Source organism: Lissotriton helveticus, chromosome 10 (genome assembly GCF_964261635.1).
Source record: "Lissotriton helveticus chromosome 10, aLisHel1.1, whole genome shotgun sequence".
Classification (NCBI taxonomy): domain Eukaryota; kingdom Metazoa; phylum Chordata; class Amphibia; order Caudata; family Salamandridae; genus Lissotriton; species Lissotriton helveticus.
Window position 1 is genome coordinate 350,823,453 of NC_136071.1, and position 20,054 is coordinate 350,843,506.

Sequence of the window (20,054 nt, forward strand, 5' to 3'; positions counted from 1 at the left end):
TCAATAGCATCCAGATTTTACTTATGAATAACTGGGCCTCACCTTCCTATGGCATTCATCTAAGATTCACCACAAAAAGAACTCACTTTTCCTTCACTTCCTTCGCGTGCCTCTCATTCACAACACCAATTGGCTTAGAGAGATCCCGAAACACTTCCGGGTTATTCAGATCCAGCGTTTCCGAGACATAGTCCCGCAATATCCAGGGAAACTAGAAGCAGATAAAGAAATACATTTGGTCAAATAGTATCAACTGACTTTAAACTTTAAGTTGAGGGAATATTTAAGGCTGCAACTTTTTTTAAATGTTACTCAGCAAACGTGTAAACCGCTGTCTTTTTGTTTCTGTTTTTCTAAAATGGCATCTTGAGTTTACGTTAACTTCACAACAACAAATCAAGGTATATATTTGAAATGTTCATTTACCCATTTATGTTTGCTGGATTAATTTATATCCTGCAGTTTTAAAGTATAATGTATTAGAACGTTTTAACAGCCAATCTGAGATTATGGTAGAAGTTAGTGGATCTCTTCAGATATACTTAAAACATTTCCCAAATAGTTTGAGGTAATTTGTATACTTTGTTGAAATGTGGTGAGCTGACATATGTCACTTTTCTCATTACATAGCACAGCACGCTAATTGTAGGGTTTTCAAGCAATAGTTATTGATGGGTGCTTTAAGAAATATGTACTTATCTTTATTAAACAACAAAACACATCTTTTATTAAAGCAGATACTATTTTCCTTTTTGTCATTTTGATATGTAACTTTAAGATCATGATGATTTGTTTAAGTGCTGTTGTATTATATTTTTTATTGAATGTTTGGCCAGTCTGTACCAATAACTGATACTGTATTTTGTTTTTACAACAATTTTGGCCTGGATAAGTAATTTCATCAAAAAACACATTGGCATTGTCTACAATCCGTGAAATGTACCATCAATTTTGGAATATTTCTTAATGTTAATAACAAAGCTCTGCTTTGGTGCCTCCCATATTACCTATCTATGTGCATAATTTTGAAACATTAGGTCCATTAAGTGTCAAAGGGGAGTGCAACTAGGCGTTGGCCTTATCAACTGTTTAATCCTCAAATCTGCATAATTTTAGGTAAATATCAATCCAATATATATTTCTGTTGGTCAAAAGGAGAACAATTCAAGTGTGAGTTTTGTTACTTAAACAAATGGTAATGTTTGGGCACTGGACAATTCATTTGACTGGCCTAGTCATCTTAGAGCAAACATTCATAACATCTGAGTGCAAGGGAGGAGCTGTAGAATAAAATGTCTGCCAAATGTTAAGCTTAACCATCTCATAATAATGGTACATATAAGGAGACAATGGCTAAAAGAGAGCTTCGGTTACGTCTGTGGATTTAAAAGAAGCCAATGTATTTCATTTGGGGGTTCTGTGCAGTGCTGTATGCCAAAAAGCCTTTTTTAATAGTTCTTACCTCACCTCACTGCAGTGCAGTAATCATATCTCCTTAAAGACGTTTATTGTAGCATCCATAATATCACAGGAAAAAAAATCACATGCATCAGCATGTGCGCTCCTGCATTGGTACCCCTGCAACTTCTATATCTCTGACCAGTGACTGAATCCAAGTGAGTCTCCACTGCATGTTTTCCTTCCTGTGGATACAGCGGCTCTGAGGAACTGGTACTGTATTCAAACCATTTGCATGGTTTGGAAAGGCTGCATTGGTGCTACCATCATGGGTAACCCTCCAAGTGTACGAGGCAGTGGGTTAACTCATCAGCTGTCTACAGAGAACTAGAACTTAATGGAACGCCTACGAACATCCACACATAACCTACACAATGCGTGCTCAAACCTGGTAGTCTAAATCTGGTTACCCAACTATTTAAGGTTGGAGTGAATTCTCCCCAATTTGTGAGAATTCTCCTTCAATCTTAACTTAACAGTTTACTCAGGCATGTGTGATTTTAGTTTTTATTCAGAAGAAGGCTGCAATGACACTAGGGCCCTCTCAGACCTGATTAACAGCTTTGGCTTTTACCAACAGGTCAACTCTTCAACACACATTGCCGGACACAAGTTGGATGGTATTTATACCAACCATGCAGGCCTGCCTTTAAAAGATTCTTTCTCTAAGCTGGACAAATCACTAATTGGTGGGGTTTGAAGTGCATAGTGAAATTCTGGAAAAGACTAGACAGGGCAAATGCACCACCTACAGAAGGTGGCGTAAAACCTCCAGCCATGAACTGATTGTGAGAAGTTGGCCTGGTATATGCTGTCCACTAATTAAAGTGGTCACCCTGTACCAGTCCAAACAATGCTCATGGAGATTTAAGAGGTCAAAGATAGCTATCCAAGTGGAAGCTGCGGAGAGCAGCCTTCAGGCTTAGTCTTGAAGGAATGTTAAGCAGCTCTTTTTACCAGAATGCAACCTTACAGTATTGGTTAAATGAAAGGAGAACCACACAGTAGTTATAGAAACATGTATTTATTAATATTACACAGTCTAAATATGACACAGTATCTTCTACACGAAGATACTCACAAAGCACACAATACTGTAGCACAGAAATAATAGTAAATAGCACTAATACACAGTAGGCTTCAGGGGGAGACCAGACCATATACTTAAATAGTGGTATAAGAACCACAACTCATCAAGACAGTGTCTAGAGGATGTAGACTCGCTGGGACCCCAAGGAACCACCCAAGGTGAGTAAGAAGGGACCCTACGGAGGAGGGGTGCAGTTTGAGAATACAACCACGGGCTAAATACAATTCTATGGGAGAGTCCCTGTTGAAGTTTCAAAGTTTAAGGACCCCTCCAAGTGGACTTCAAAGTATCCCCATGGAACTTAGGAGGTTGGACAGCCACCCCACCCGTGGAGACCGTAGTACCAGTTACCTATCCCAGGGAAGCAGGGTGCATAAGGCTGAAGTGGTGTCAGAAACCGCAGTCAAACTCAATGGAGGACTTCAAAGAAGAGCCACTGCCGGAAGGAAGAAAAGTGTCCGTTGGAATCCACGAGTGACCAGGGGCTCGATAGACAAATGCCCACCGATGTCGGGTGCTTCATGTGCGTTGAGGAGGTTCTTGACTCTGCAGCCCCCAGAACCAGGAGACGTTGACGACAACCAGGAGCAGGATAAGAGCTGTCCCACAAAGGATGTCAAGTACTGAGGGGTCGCAGTCCAGTTGAAGCACCAACAAGCCTTTGTAATGGCAACCCATGCAGAAGATCAAAGTAGGTTACAGTTCGGACAAGCAAGGTCCAGGAGACACACCAAACACAGGGGAGTCAGGGCAGGCCTAGAGCAACCAGGGGAGCCTGAAAAAAAACAATGTTGACCCTCAAGAAGACCCACAGGCCGGAAGCACAGGAGTCGCAAGGGGACCTCAAGCAGTTTCACAAAGCAACAGCTCACGGAGCACTCAGTGCGAGGAGGCTGGAGTTTTTTGGTGGAAATGGTTCCAGAGGTTGGGGTTACTCGGAGCCCAGTGCACTTGTTCGGGGAAAGCCAACAAGCATATGCACTTGTAAAAGTACACGGTGCACAGGGGTACGGTTATTGCAGCCCCCACGAGGGATTCTGGTCTCAAACTTGGTGAGAGGGCAGCTAGGACCTCGAGGGACTTGGAAACCCACCTCCTGTGTTGCTGGAGCATTCGGAGTCCGTAGGAGCAGCAGACCGGTTAATTACGATGTAGTGCCTGCGGTTGCAGGGGAGTAACTCCTTCACTCCAAGTGAGATATCTTCAGCTGTCCTTGATGCTCCACGGGTCCTGCACAGAGCCTGTGAGGTGCATGGGCACAAACAATGCTTCGAACTGAGAGGGGGACGAAGTCAGGCCCAAACGAAGTCCAGGAAAGTCCAGCGTGTCCAAACAGTCGAAGTTCAGTGGTTTCTGGTTCACAATCTTGTCTAAGTTGAATCTACGGTCCTACAGCCAGGTAAGCCCTTTTGTACCCCCGGGAGAACGTTGGACAGAGTCAGGGGACCCTCCCAGGGGAAGTTCTGGAGAGTGGGGAGGTAACTTCCATGTCCTTTGTCCAGTTTCTCACCAGAGCAGGAGCCAACGGCTCCCAGGACTGGTTTGAACTGGACCATGCACAGGGACACCAAATGTGCCCCTCATGCAGGCTTTCGGTCGCTAGCAAGCGCACCCACCCAGGCCTAATACACTATATCCTGTCTGGGAGGTGGTCACACCTCCCTGTGACAGGATGCCTATTGTTCTGCCTTCCCCTGCTGAAGCTCGGCTCAGCAGCAGGAGGGCAGAAATGTGTCTCTGGTCTGCAGAAACCATTTTGGGCTGCCCAGGACTAGAAGGCTGGTACCGGGAATACCAGGGACCTCACAAAGCTTGTTTCTGAGGGATGGAATCATACCTCACACACAGGTTACGGGTTTGGGGGTATGATTCCACAATGTTTGACACAAAACACGAAAAGGTTACTTTCAGACGTTATATAGAGTGGCAATATGGGACCGCGTGATGACCAACTCTAAGTCATAAATGGCTGCAGCACTAACAACCCTGGAGAATGGACTCCATAGGCTTCCGGGGTGTCCTGCTCATGCAGTGGCACCCTCTCACTTAAAACCTATGTCACCCCTAGAGCAGGCCTTGACAATCATGAAGGAAGGGTGCTTGGTTCTAAGTGTAGTGACCCTTAGATATTGGAACTCTATATCTAAAATAAGTGGTGCTTGCACCATCTTACACAGTGTGCAATGGCAGGCCTGTAGTTCCATTTTGCATGGCCTCTCATGGGTGGCATAATACATGCCTCAGCCCATGGGAGGCCTCTGTGGTACCTATGCCCTGGGTACATGAGTATCGTATACTAGGGACGGACAAGGGCACCCCAGTATCCAATCTGGAGTGTATCTAAGTACATGACATAACAGTTTAGGGAGAAAGCAGATAGACTGGGGTCCTGATTAGCAGGATCCCCATCAGACTAGTCAAAAACAGTATCACATGAAGCAAAAAGTAGGGGTAACCATGAGAAGCAGATCCTACTTTCCTACACTGATGGAAGCTCATAATAATATGCAGGCAAAAGGACGTAGCAGTCTAGAAAAAAAGCAGAGGATTTGAATTAATGGGTGCTGTCAGCTATTGTTGGGGTAGTTCCTATTATTAGCAAACCCAAGGGGAGGAGGAAAGCTTCACCCCATGGTTCGCAGAGAGATTGAAAGACCTCCAACGGAAAGGCCATAGGCACGAACGGTGGTGTAGATGCTTTAAATCTTTTAGACTCCTTTTTGGTGAACAAGACCCAAACAGTGAGCTGCGGGGACTTCAGGGCTTAACCATCCCAGCTTCCCTGTGGAGTCCTTCAAGGGTCCTCCCTCAGTCCCACCTTATTTTTCCTTCACTTGGCCCCTTAGGCAAAACGTGTATGCTCCTTTGTTTTTCAGGTGTTGTCCTATGAAGACGATACCCAAATTATTGCCTCTATATCTAGTGACTAGACAGAAGTAGTGGACAAGTTCATGTCTTAAAAGGTTGAAGTTAGCATCTGGATACGAGAGAATTCACTTAAAATGAAGGCCGAGAAGACCGAGATTTTGGTCTTCGGGTCAGAGAACTCGGTTTGAACTGCCCGTTGGTGGCATGAGACATGCAATTCCGCTACCTGTTCCGGAGGTCTCTGCTAAAAATCTGGGGTTGATCTTTAATAACACTTTGACATTTTTACTCTCATGTCAATAGGACAGTGAGCTCTTGTTTCTGAACTCTCAAGAGCTTGAATAAGATTCTTCTGTTTCTTCCCAAGGAGCTAAGCGTGTCAATGTTCTTTGCGCTCATAACATCTCACCTGGACTACTGTAACTCCTTGTACCTCAGCGCCAACCAATACTCGCTGAATAAACTTCAGGCTATCCAAAATGCGGCTGTGCGGCTGATGTCGGGCATTCCTATACATCTTTCGGTGAGGGAGGGACTGCGTACACTGCATTGGCTTCCAGTGAGGAAGTGGCTGATTTTTAAAGACATGTGCCAGGTTTATAAAGCCCTCAGCAAGCAGGACTCTTGTGATCCATGAACCCCCTTCCCCTGGTATCTTCCGAACCGGCAGTTGAGATTGGCAGATCAGAGGAAAGTGATTGTTCCCCATTTCAGGAAGAAGAAATGGGGTGAGCGTGCCTTTTCGGTAGCAGCGACCAGGTAATGGAATACTCTCTGTGCAGATATTGTTAGCTGTAATTCTTACTCCTGGTTTCGCAGGCACGTGAAAACTTGCCTTTTTTCGTAACCATAGTTGCTTCTACTTACCTTCCCCATTTGCTTTTGCTGGTTATAGAGCTTTAATGCCTTATTGGTTTTATGTGCTTTACAAATTCAAATTCAAGATCAATGTGGCAGGAAGAGCCTCTACAATGCCACCTTGGCGGAGGCGGAGTCCATTACATCTCAAGTGGGCCAGACTACAAACATATCACCTGTACATGACTTATGATGGATTCTAAACACGACCCAGCCCAACTCTCTGTTCAGAGGTATTAAATATATCTTCTGATTGGCCAAAAGGAAAAATCCCTCTCTGTCAAAAGGTTAGGGAAATGCTTATGCTGCCCTTCCCATCACACCAGAAAATCTGCTCGCCTCTCCAACTTAATGCTTTCAAATACCTTTTAAAGGACTGGCAAATAAATGTAAGACAAAGACATACATGGAGACAGAATTAATTCATCATCTTACCACGGGGTACTGAGAGAGGTCATTGTAGGTCCTGCCTGCAATGGTGTTCAGCTGCATCAGATATTCAAAGTTCGAGATCTCCCTCCAGACCCATTTCTGGAAGAGAAGAATGATTTGACAGTGAAACGGATTGAGCTGCTGAAAGGGGCATGCATCACTCAGATTCTTAATAAGGTTGGGCCTTGTCAGCAAGGACAATGATAAAGGTCAGGGAGGGTCGATTTTAGCAATAGTCTGCTGTCTCAGATAAAACAGAAACACAAGCAATGGTTCCTTTGTGTTCATTTAAAAATGTTCACCAATTAAAATGAAGGACAATATGAAAGAGTTACTTACCTGTGGTAATGCTCTTTCTGTTAGATACTTCATCTACCTACAGATTTTTCACTTGTAAAACAATCTCCAGGCATCTGACTGGATCTGGAAAGTTCAAAGCAATGAGGTCACTGATAGAAGGGCGCTGGTCTCAGTTGGCACCTGAAGTGATTGTTTAAGATGGTAAGAGCAAGACATCCATGCACTGGGGCAGGTGCTCTGTTTCCCTCCATAAGCCTTCGAGATGAGAGGGCAGGTTGACATAAATGAAGGATTACAGTACAGAGAAAAGGCAAGATGGGATCTTATTAACCTTCTCTATGAACCTTCAATCAAATGGAGAGGCTGGTAGGTTGGTGAGGAATCTGCATATCTATAGAATATTCACCAGAAAGAGTGTTACAGCAAGTAAGTAACTTTTTCTTCTGAAGATACTTCTAACTGCAGATTTCTCACCTATAGAACAGATTTCATAGCCATATCCAGACTAGGTGGAGCATTAATAAATGATTAAACTAGGAAATCTTGTGAAAGACAGATCTGGCAAAGTGTTCAATCCTGTGCACCTCCATATTCAAGCAGTAGTGCTTAGCAAAGGTTGCAAGGACGTCCATGTTGCCTCTTTTCAGATTTCTGCAATCAGGACACCTCAAGCAAGAGCAGACGTTGTTGATTTAGCCCTAGTGAAATAGGCATGGATCCCTCAGGAGGCTCCATTTTGGCTAATGCAGAGTAGGTCTTAATGCCAAGGATGATTCAGCGAGATAGTTGTCTCCCTAACTGCCTTACCCTTTTCGGCACTACAATAGCCAACACAGAGCTGGTAGTGTGACCACTATTCCTTGGTGCGGTCCAGATAGTAGTTCACCGTCTGTCTAGAATCCAAGTGATGCAACCACTCCTCCTCTTTTGTGGGATGAGGTGGAGGGTAGAAAGTTGGGAGAATGATGGATTGGGCAAGGTGAAAAGGAGTGATCACCTTAGGGAGGAAAGCACCCTGGGTTTACAACACAAGCTTGTCTGGAAAGAAGATAGTGAAAGGAGGATGGCAGCCAAGGGTTTGTTACTCACTGACCCTACTTACACAAGAACACAGTTTTGAGGGTTAACATGTGAAGAGTACAGCAGTGAAGAAGCTCAAATGAGTCCCAATCAAAAAGGTAAGAACAAAATTCAAGTGCCATTATGTAACCACAAAGAGATTGGGAGGAAAAAGTGTTGTCAGGCCCTTAAGAAAGCGCATGACAATAAGGGACTGTGGAAGATGCCCTGGCAGCAGATGTAATTTGTCACCAGCAAGGTAATGCTGGCTCAGGTTGTCAGCTCTGATATTCAGAGACCAGGCTAGGTAATTGGCAGTTAGCCAGATCCCTTTGTGTGTATCGCAGACCACAAACTCAACAATTCCAGGTAAAGGTGGAGAGACCATAATCCCCTTTGCTGTTCACATACCACATTGCAGTCATGTTGCACGGCAAGATCAGGACAACCCGACCCACGATAAAGGAGAGGAAGGCCTTTAGCACCAGCCAAATTGGGGGCCCCCAAAGTTGCTTTCCGACAGCCTTTCCATGTTGGAAAGGCTAGCACAGAAAGACTGTTGGAAACCAGCATCATAATCCCGACTGAGAAAACACCGTCCATAGGGGTTTACGATGCATTTCTGACCAGCTGGAAGACTCCGAGAGCTGGTCGGAATGACCGGGAAGTTTAAGTTCCGAGCGCCACCATTGTAATCGGGGGGTCGGACATCACACCGACCTGGTCGGTCGGAAAGCCTCCGACCACCGTCAGAAAGCTTTTGAATAGCAGTCAGAGGCTTTCTAACCAACATCGTAATCTGCCCCAGAGTGTCTAAACTTTAGCCCTCTCCCATACCAATCCAGATAAAGGCTACAAGACCGATAAGAGCACTTCCCAGCCGAAACATGTCGCCCAAACCACAAGGTGTTGTGGACCAATAACTAATCCACTTCAACACTGCTGTCTCTTTTAACCTTATCCTACTCTTGGTCAAATAAACCGTTGCAAACAGGAAATGGGATCCCACCTACAGTTGCAATTAAGGGGAAACGGCTTTTACAACGAAGCCGTTTCCCCGAAATCTTTAACCACGCATGCAGTACAACGCATGCGTGGTTACAACTAATGCCTTTACCACGCATGCCTTTACTACGATGTTTGTAGTAAAGGCATATGTGGTAAAAGTAAAAAAAAAAAAAGGGGGGGGCTTGGGGGGGTCTCCCCCCCCAAATAAAACAACTCACCTTAAGTCACGTCGGCATCAGAGTCAATTAAGAGAAATCGGTAAAAAAATGCCGTTTTCTCTTCACGACGTATGACGTCACCACGCAAATAGTCGGTGAAAGGTTTATGCGTGCTAAACGAATTCCGTTGTAACGCATGCGTGGTAAAGGCATGCGTTGCAACGGAATTCGTTGTATCATCATATATTCCAATTAAGACAGTCTCCCTCCTGGTGGAGGACAGTGGGTCACTAGGAGAATGGAGTACTCAAGGGACAGATCCGATGATGACACTATCCACCAAACCACATGAGCGGAGATAAAACATACACTACATGCTGTGAAAGTGTGGTTGAGGGTCTCCGATACAACTTTCCTGAGGCTCTGGCACATTGACAAAAGTGATTCATTCTTTCCTCTTTGATTATAGTATTAAAAACTTTGTAGCCATTGATCATTTACTTACTTATGGGCAGTAATTCTTTCACTAAATGTGCACATGTACACATTTGATTAGTCAGTTTATGGCAGAATGCATTGTATTCCTATTCAATATAATGGCTGTGTGTTTTTAAATGCACCCATAGTACCCACTCTTTATGCATCTCTACTAATATTACCCGGGTTCCAATGAATACAGAGATGCCTCTTATTTGTGTAAGTCACTCAGAACAGAAGTAAAGTGAATTTAAAACTATTTTATTGTATTAAGTTTGGGCAATCCTTTCAGAAATATCATCTCTTAAATTCAGCCACAACTTTGAAGCAGAGACTAAGGATTGGCCTAGGTTAAAAGGTATAAGAAGGGTGACACAATTTCAATTTTGGCTGTGCGGGGGCGCGAGGGCAAGAAGGATCACAGCTCCAATCCGATCTCTCGATCAATTCAAATGTGGGAATGAAAGAGAGCTGTAGACTCGAGGGGCTGGATTTCCCAGGGACGTTAGTCAGGAACCCATCGCTACACAGGTGGAGCCATTTATATAGTGTTTTGCTGACAACTTTCAGCCAGTACAAATCTCCTAAGAAACTCATTCAATGAAATAAACCGTTAAAAGGAAAACCATATTATGCTAGTGTTTTCCTTTTGATATGGTAACCGTGTTTCAAGAGAGCAGTAAATCACTGGGTCCTACTAAGCTGTATACATTATCTCACTCTCTGATGAATTACAGTCTCCTGTCCTAGAATCTGCAAACTAGTGAGAGTGAAGAACCTTTTAGCAGCATAAATATCTGCTTGGGACTCCACCCAGATCACACACCTGACTTGTATTACCCCATAACCCCTGAATGTATTAAAGATATATACAAATCAGCCAACTCTGTGGCTCTGGGTGTAAAGCAAAGATAGATATGTGAGATTTACAAAATTCATGAATCGATCCAATGGGTGGTATGGCAACTACAGTAGGATCCCTCACAACTTCTTGAAAAAAGATGAGCAAAGAGCAATACCTGTGTAAGACCCGATGCTTTCAGCAGCTCCTGTGGAGACCGGCTCCCAAAATAAAACTGATTCTGTGGCTGAAGACCAAGGATCCTGGAGTAGACTTTGTTTCTAACCTTTAAAGATACCAAAGAGAAACAATATTAACACTTAGAATGTGATGCCTGATAATACTAAAACCCTGTTTTTATATAGCACTTCCGACCAGACACCTGCAGTTTCCAAGATGTTTAAAGAACAGTTGCAACTATTACTCATTAATTTTTACCCCTGGTAGGACAGAAGCCTGAACCAGCCTTGCCAGAATTCCTACTTGGGATCTGCAGATCGCCGCTTATCTCAGTGGTGACCTCCAACTCACTGAGGTATCCTGCCAGCTAGGTGGAATCTATCTTGATGTTTAAAAGTGAAGTGTATCCTTGGGATTATACTCCACATTTTCAAGACTCCTGGACTAAATGTCAACATCCTGATCCTGCTGGACAACTTGACGACAAAACAAAAGTTATGGCTACAACATCCAGATGCAACCTGAAAAATTGATATGTTTTGAAAAATCTAACCAACCCTGACATTTACCACCTACACTGGTGCAATATGAGAGTCATTGCTGTGGTCTCAAAGGTAATTTTCCAAATTTGACTCTCTGGCATTTTGGTCAATTGCTATCCTCTTGTTTGCCTGATTTCCAGTTGGTGATTTTTGTAACTACCTGAAATAGATGAATAACCACAGAAACATATCTGATCTCTATGGATTTATATTACCTAGCAGGTCAGCAGTTTTAAGGCTTGGACATCTGACTGCTTTGTCTGATAGCCTCTTGCAGCTTATCCCACACTTGGAATAGACACGGCTGTTCTTTCCTGGCTTATACCTGCCTGAATATGTGGCCTTGAGTGTGCTACTGTTTAGGAAAAATATTAAGGTTCTCTTTCTTGCTCTGATTCGGAGGTCTTTCTTTGGAAAAGACACTGGCTCTATTTATCGGTATTATAAGGTCTAAGACAGATACATAAAGCATTAATAATCACCCCTTCATTTTAGGATAATGGAACTTGTGCAATTAGAGAAAAACTACTGTGTTGGCCATTGAAAAGTGGGGTACTGATGAGGAAGTGACTACGCTTCACATTTTCGACCACTTACAACAGTGCATCCACTGCTGTGCATCAAGTCTCAATCCATAATGCTTTGAGATTGATACTTTTTAAGCATATCAATGTTGCCTAGCACAGTTAGTCTTTCAGAGAAATGACAGACAACCTGTAGTTATCATTCAGTCTAAGCATAAAAAAGAGTAAAAGCAAACTGCATTTGGGAATGTACCAATGGAAGACATACATATAAAATTTTCAAGTCTCCCATAAAATTATGCTGAAGTACAGACACTGTTTAACTTTCCATGCATTTGTTTCAAGATGTCGGGCAGCTGTTGGATGGATAGGAATGTGCTGCTCTAACGAAGTAAAATTTGGTTCTTTCATTGTTTGCTGTCTTTCCATTTTTTGTTCTGTGAGAGTTTATTCCTTTGTGCAAAGATATGGATGAGCATAATATTTTTAACTACAGATGGAGATATTGTATGTCTTAACACTGATGCACACATTTCATAAAACGCTCTTTGACAGTGAATCGGTATGGAATTACAGTCACTTGTTTGCTTTTGTTCATTATTTCCTCTCTGATTATGTAACTCTTTTACTGATTCATCTTCATTCTCACTCCCTCATCACCCATCTCCCTTTCGCCCCATTTGCCATTATCGTCTACATTGCTACTGGGTAACCCTGATTCCCCTTTTTACCCTCTGTTTTCCATCTTGCCCATTACTGCTTCTCTATCCTCGTCTCCGTATACTGCTCCCTCTCCCTTTCTTTTCCCTCTATAGTTAAGGTTTACTGATGTTCATTTTCTCCTTCCTGGCTTCCCTCTTTTTCTTAACTTTATTCTTCTCATTCCATATTTTCTGCTGAGCCTTGGAATTCCCCAACACCATCTGCACCCCATCTCCTGTTTATTCTTTTACTCTTATTCCACAACACCATCTACACTCCATCTCCTGTTTATTCTTTTACTTTTTCATTAAATTTTGCTCTCCCTCTATCTGCCATCCTTTGCTCTCTCACTTATTCTATCAAGCACAATCCCACTATTCTTCTGTTGGTCGTGTTTATCTTCTCTCTTAGCCTTTCTTCTACTCTCCATCAGGTCTACCACTCCCAGAGGCTGCCAATTGTCATGAGCCTTCCTCTTCCAGCTCATAATAAATATCAATATCGCTGAAGAATTCTCCTACCAAGTTTGGAACAGAGTAAGCAAATGCTCCAAATCAGGGTCTGCGACTCAGTCCATTTTCTCCATTGTAAACCAGATACTCTGGTGTCCCACAAACTCAATAAAGGAAGCTTTCTAGAAAGAGATCCTTGTTGGCAATGTCAAGAAGGTATGAATGGAAGAAGGGATACTGCACTCGTGTTTACATCTATTTTTAACCGTTTGAACGATAGGTGTGCTGTATTAGATTAGTGCCTGCCCACTGATACACAAATTATGTATAAGGCCCAGTGCTGTAAATCACTGGGACTCTGGTACGCACTACGTGACTTAAATTATTCCTTTAAACCATTATGTGCATTTCATCTTTATGCAATTTATTATGCTTCACAACAAAATTCGTCAATGTCATCAATTATACGAAACAAAATTTTCCACAATGTCATAAAATTTACACATAAACGTAATTCAAACACAGGTTAACAAGCAAAAAATAAATAAAAAGGACAACCCAATGCATTTCGGGGCTATGATGCCCCTTCGTCAGGGGTCTGTGAAAAAAAGAAGATACAAACAAGGAGAATATTATTTGTACAACCTTAACGTTATGAAATCTTTTGTATCCCAAAAAACTTCACTTTGTTCATGCTTACCTAAATCCTACGAGGTAGTGTGTACCCTGTGTGTTTTTAATGTAAATGTTTCATGCGGATATCTGCGAAAAAACCCAAAACTGGGGTATATATCCATGTCAAATTCCCATACTAATCGATTGCACTTTTTAAATTATCTAAACACCATCATGATCAAGGTATTTTTTACCTGCAAAAGCGTTGTGAATAACAGGTCTGCGGTATAAAAAGAATAAAGAAACCCGAGTGACTACATTGTCAAGATGAATTACAAATGCGTTATTTTGAAAATATGAATATATGGTGAGGCTCACCTGCGTGTGGCGCCAAACTTGCTATCACGTAGAGAAAACCTATATTAGACAAACGATTAGCGTCAGTACACGTGTGCGTTTTGGGGTTTGCATTTAAAAAACGAATACCCAACGAAGATGTATTTACCTGCGAGTCTAAACGTGCAGGTTTCGATCTCGCCTCGTTTTTTCTCGTGAATACTGCAAAAAATGATAATGATACTATCATATTTCTGCATAATAAACCAAACCGCGAAAGGAAAGGATTATGCTTTGTTTCTAGTTGGGGCTTACCGTCCGCTAGAAGAAAAGGTTCTTTAAAAGACCGTCCTCCCGCCGTCTTGTTTGTCAAGAGTAGCCTCTGACTAACACGATAATCCTACCTTTCTTTCCAACCTTCATACTGGTTGGGGAATAGACATAGCTAACAGACTACTAGGTTGCATTGATAGCTGTTGTGAAAAACGTATTCTTATAGCGAGTACGATCAAAAATCACGAAATGACGACAACGTTCAGTATCAACAACGTGTAGTACAAACAAGTGTTTGCAAAAATATGAAATGCGGTTTTTAGAGTATAGCGCGAGATGTTGTCTGTGCTCAAGCTCAATAAAGCATTTACAGAGAAAAAAATCGAGTGGTGTTTAAAACTACAGTGCATCTGTGTTGCCAGCTCTTTTAGGTTGATTCAACTAATGTCTGCTATTACACCCAGATCTTAAAACTTCACCTGAAACAGTGCATCAATTTAAACGCGAGATGTTGTCTGTGCTCAAGCTCAATAAAGCATTTACAGAGAAAAAAAATCGAGTGGTGTTTAAAACTACAGTGCATCTGTATTGCCAGCTCTTTTAGGTTGATTCAACTGATGTCTGCTATTACACCCAGATCTTAAAACTTCACATGAAACAGTGCATCAATTTAAACACATGTGATGATCCATACGAAAATATAGATAAGACATATACATGCTGCTACTACGTCATCCTACGTTGCAAGCAATTTTCCTGCCTATTTACAATCTATATGTACATTAAACCTCATTATCATACTGTGAATCTACTTGTAACCCAGTACCTATCTGGACAATCCCATGATCATTTTATATGGCCATTATTGTGTTAGTGTGATGAAAGGATTTTTATACGTGAAGCTGCTGTCTTAGGGCAATTTAAAGAAAACACGACATCTCCATTTTATCATTCAATCCTGACGGGGCCATCGTTTGCAGTTTCCGAATCCAGAATGCTTTTTTAAAGAACCTTTTCTTCTAGCGGACGGTAAGCCCCAACTAGAAACAAAGCATAATCCTTTCCTTTTGCGGTTTGGTTTATTATGCAGAAATATGATAGTATCATTATCATTTTTTGCAGTATTCACGAGAAAAAACGAGGCGAGATCGAAACCTGCACGTTTAGACTCGCAGGTAAATACATCTTCGTTGGGTATTCGTTTTTTAAATGCAAACCCCAAAACGCACACGTGTACTGACGCTAATCGTTTGTCTAATATAGGTTTTCTCTACGTGATAGCAAGTTTGGCGCTACACGCAGGTGAGCCTCACCATATATTCATATTTTCAAAATAACGCATTTGTAATTCATCTTGACAATGTAGTCACTCGGGTTTCTTTATTCTTTTTATACCGCAGACCTGTTATTCACAACGCTTTTGCAGGTAAAAAATACCTTGATCATGATGGTGTTTAGATAATTTAAAAAGTGCAATCGATTAGTATGGGAATTTGACATGGATATATACCCCAGTTTTGTTTTTTTTCGCAGATATCCGCATGAAACATTTACATTAAAAACACACAGGGTACACACTACCTCGTAGGATTTAGGTAAGCATGAACAAAGTGAAGTTTTTTGGGATACAAAAGATTTCATAACGTTAAGGTTGTACAAATAATATTCTCCTTGTTTGTATCTTCTTTTTTTCACAGACCCCTGACGAAGGGGCATCATAGCCCCGAAATGCATTGGGTTGTCCTTTTTATTTATTTTTTGCTTGTTAACCTGTGTTTGAATTACGTTTATGTGTAAATTTTATGGCATTGTGGAAAATTTTGTTTCGTATAATTGATGACATTGACGAATTTTGTTGTGAAGCATAATAAATTGCATAAAGATGAAATGCACATAATGGTTTAAAGGAATAATTTAAGTCACGTAGTGCGTACCAGAGTCCCAGTGATTTACAGCACTGGGCCTTATACATAGTTTGTGTATCAGTGGGCAGGCACTAATCTGATACAGCACACCTATCGTTCAAACGGTTAAAAATAGATGTAAACACGAGTGCAGTATCCCTTCTTCCATTCATATCTTTACTTTCACTGCCACTTAAGGGATCTAGCACCATACTTAAAAATGTCATTTGACTCAATAGCTTCGATTACTGATAATCGTGCTAACACGAAGGCCTATACAGCTGATGAGGCAAGTCAAATTTATAAATTAATCAAAGAATCAAAGACTTTCGATACACAAGGAGGATCAATTGAACAAAAATTAAAGCAACTAGAATACCTAACCAGACGTGAGTTGAACCAGCGCCTACATGCGACAACCCTGATCCAATATCATCGGGTTAGGAGGATTCCCAGAGGGCTAAGATTGGCCATCAGGCCAATGCTATACAGGCTTAACAGCAATCCAAAATTCATGGAAAAATGGTTCGAAATTTTGAACAAATGTTCATTGGATTTGATTTTGTTGCTGGTGGAAGAACTTGCTAAAACAATACGGGAATTAGAGGAGGAAATCTTCACCACCAAACGGGAACTTTCTGAAAGATTGGAGGAGGACCAATGGAAAAGAATTTTGGAAGATATCAATATACGGTTGGACAAGTACGGAAAAGAGTTACAAGAAACCAAGCTGCGAAAGTTTAAACGCGATACTATCGATTATAAACTCAATGAAACATACACTTGGGCAGAGGTTTATGCAAAGAGAAGGTTCACTGGTAGGAAACAACAGCAAGCTTCCTCAGAAGAGAGTGTGGTATCGGACAGCGAACTCAACACAGCACGCAAATCAATAATACCACAAACATCAATTCCAACAGCACAATCATTTACTGTCACTGAAAGAACATCTGGTATACCATCCACTTCTTCTTTTTTAGAAAAGGACCAAGCATCCCACAAACCACCGGACATATATCTTGCACAACTAGAAATAAGACAAGAAGAGGAAAAGGAGGAAAGGGAGAAAGAGAAAGAGAAAGAAAGGGAGAAGGAGAAGGAGGGAGAACAACTGAAAAAAACAGGATTGCGGAGCCAAACAAAAATCTCGTAGTAAATATTTCAAAATATTCACTCACTGAATTTGAAGAGAAACTCTTAAACAAAGGCACTTCATTTGTTAAGACATATCAATCTAATGAGTTGGAGACAGAAGTTTCTTCTTTTTTTAAATTCATGAGAGTCCTCAGATTGAAGTATTTTTTCAATATTGTAAATCCTGTGGAAAAGACTGATGAAGCAGACAGACCTTTCAAACCTAAAAGCCAGTTTATGGCACCAATATCACACAAAAGTCTAGACACGTTCGAGATTTTGGTCAAAGCAGATTTGAATAAAATCAACTACAAACGGAAATTGAATAACTTGACCCGAGCAGAACAAAGTACCCTTAAAAGATTGGCATCGAATAAAGAAATCACAATACAGAAGGCTGATAAGGGTGGAGGTCTTGTTATAATGGACTCGGAATTTTACATACGCAAAGGCGATGAACATGTGAATGACACCAACACCTATGCTAGACTGGGACAGGATCCAACAATTAAAATCGTTCAAGAATTGGATGGGATTTTGAATAAGGCTGAAGAATTGGAATGGATAGATAACAGCACAAAGCGATACTTAAGGCAAATATATCCAAGGAGACCAAGAATCTACTTCTTGCCCAAAATACACAAAAGCATCAACGATCCTCCTTTTAGGCCGATAGTGTCAGGCTGTTCATCGATATTTGAGAATTTGGGGATTTTCATTGACACACATATGCAACCATTTATCCAGAATTGGCCAACATATTTACAGGATACGTCAGACTTCCTCAGAAGTCTTGCAGATATGGACACGACAGGTTGTATGGAATGGACTCTCTGTACCATAGATGTAACGGCGTTATACACGTCTATACCGCACAAACAGGGGATAGAGGCCATGGAATGGGCACTTTTGAAAACTGACAAGCCAAATGAGCAGAAAATCCTGATTCTACAACTGTTGGAATTTTGTCTCCTTAACAGTTATTTTTCCTGGCAAGACAAGTACTACAACCAACTGACAGGGACAGCCATGGGTTTTCCTGGAGCATGCATATACGCGAATGTATACATGGCAAAGTTTGAACTGGACTATATTCTTGAGGATCCAACATGGCAACAATGTTTGCTTTATTTCCGACGTTACATAGACGATATCTTTTTAGTGTGGAGACGTCCAGTATCTGAACTCCTCAATAATATCAGCAGTCTGAATCTGGTGGACCCGAGAATCCAATTCACTCACAATGTAAGTCACACAGCATTATCATTTTTAGATGTCCTTGTGGAGATTAAAGACAATTCCATACAGACAAGTCTTTATAAAAAGGAAACAGACAAGAATACAGCCTTATTGTACTCCAGCTTCCATCCAGCTAGCTTGATAAATAATTTGCCAGTTTCTCAATTCATGCGAATCAAGCGCATTTCATCTGATTCAGAGCAATGTGACAAAAGTCTACAAGAACAAAAACAGAAATACCTCGACAGAGGTTATCCAAAAAAATTGCTTGAGGCACATTTGGAAAAGATCAAAACAACGCCAAGAACAGAGTTATTGAAAAGGAAAATTAAAACTGCTAACCCCAGAATGGTTTTTGTCTCAAAGTATTCGACTGCGTCCAGGGATATAAAAAGGACTATTGCCAGAAGATGGGAGATTTTACTAGCTGAAAAAGATTTTGGCACATTATTTGAAAGACGTCCATTGTTTGCATACAGAAGAGCACAAAATTTAAGGGAACTGCTTAGTAAACCATCTACATTGCAGCAAGAATTGACATACAAAGGAACATCAAGGTGCTTTAATTGCAAAAACTGTAATAATGTGATTACAGGCAACACTTTATTGCACCCTCGAACAGGGGAGAAGATCTTGCTAAGGCACTCTACAAATTGCGATTCGGAACATGTCGTTTATTCGATTAAATGCCCATGCGGGCTACTGTATATCGGAAAAACTGACAGAAAGATAAAATTGAGACTCAGTGAGCACAAAAGCCGAATACGCAATAAAAGTTTAACATCGCCCCTAACACAGCATTGGATTGAAAAAAATCATAACATTGCTCAGTTGCGCTTTCAGATTATTGAGCTAGTTCCACAGAGATTGGGCATGGACAATGCTAAAATACTTCTGCAACGAGAAGCATTCTGGATTCGGAAACTGCAAACGATGGCCCCGTCAGGATTGAATGATAAAATGGAGATGTCGTGTTTTCTTTAAATTGCCCTAAGACAGCAGCTTCACGTATAAAAATCCTTTCATCACACTAACACAATAATGGCCATATAAAATGATCATGGGATTGTCCAGATAGGTACTGGGTTACAAGTAGATTCACAGTATGATAATGAGGTTTAATGTACATATAGATTGTAAATAGGCAGGAAAATTGCTTGCAACGTAGGATGACGTAGTAGCAGCATGTATATGTCTTATCTATATTTTCGTATGGATCATCACATGTGTTTAAATTGATGCACTGTTTCATGTGAAGTTTTAAGATCTGGGTGTAATAGCAGACATCAGTTGAATCAACCTAAAAGAGCTGGCAATACAGATGCACTGTAGTTTTAAACACCACTCGATTTTTTCTCTGTAAATGCTTTATTGAGCTTGAGCACAGACAACATCTCGCGTTTAAATTGATGCACTGTTTCAGGTGAAGTTTTAAGATCTGGGTGTAATAGCAGACATTAGTTGAATCAACCTAAAAGAGCTGGCAACACAGATGCACTGTAGTTTTAAACACCACTCGATTTTTTTCTCTGTAAATGCTTTATTGAGCTTGAGCACAGACAACATCTCGCGCTATACTCTAAAAACCGCATTTCATATTTTTG

The 20,054-nt window shown here is 41.3% G+C and overlaps 1 protein-coding gene across 1 annotated transcript in view; it reads right to left on the minus strand.

The window, feature by feature from the left end:
• Nucleotides 1–20,054, minus strand: part of NBEAL2 (neurobeachin like 2) — a 682,983-nt gene that overhangs the window by 93,223 nt on the left and 569,706 nt on the right. Inside the window, exons 38-40 of the mRNA XM_078662556.1 lie at nucleotides 10,728–10,835; nucleotides 6,710–6,805; nucleotides 87–211 (exon numbers count right to left, since the gene is read on the minus strand). Of these exons, the coding sequence (XP_078518682.1) occupies nucleotides 87–211; nucleotides 6,710–6,805; nucleotides 10,728–10,835 (329 nt within the window). The remainder of the gene's footprint in view (nucleotides 1–86; nucleotides 212–6,709; nucleotides 6,806–10,727; nucleotides 10,836–20,054) is intronic.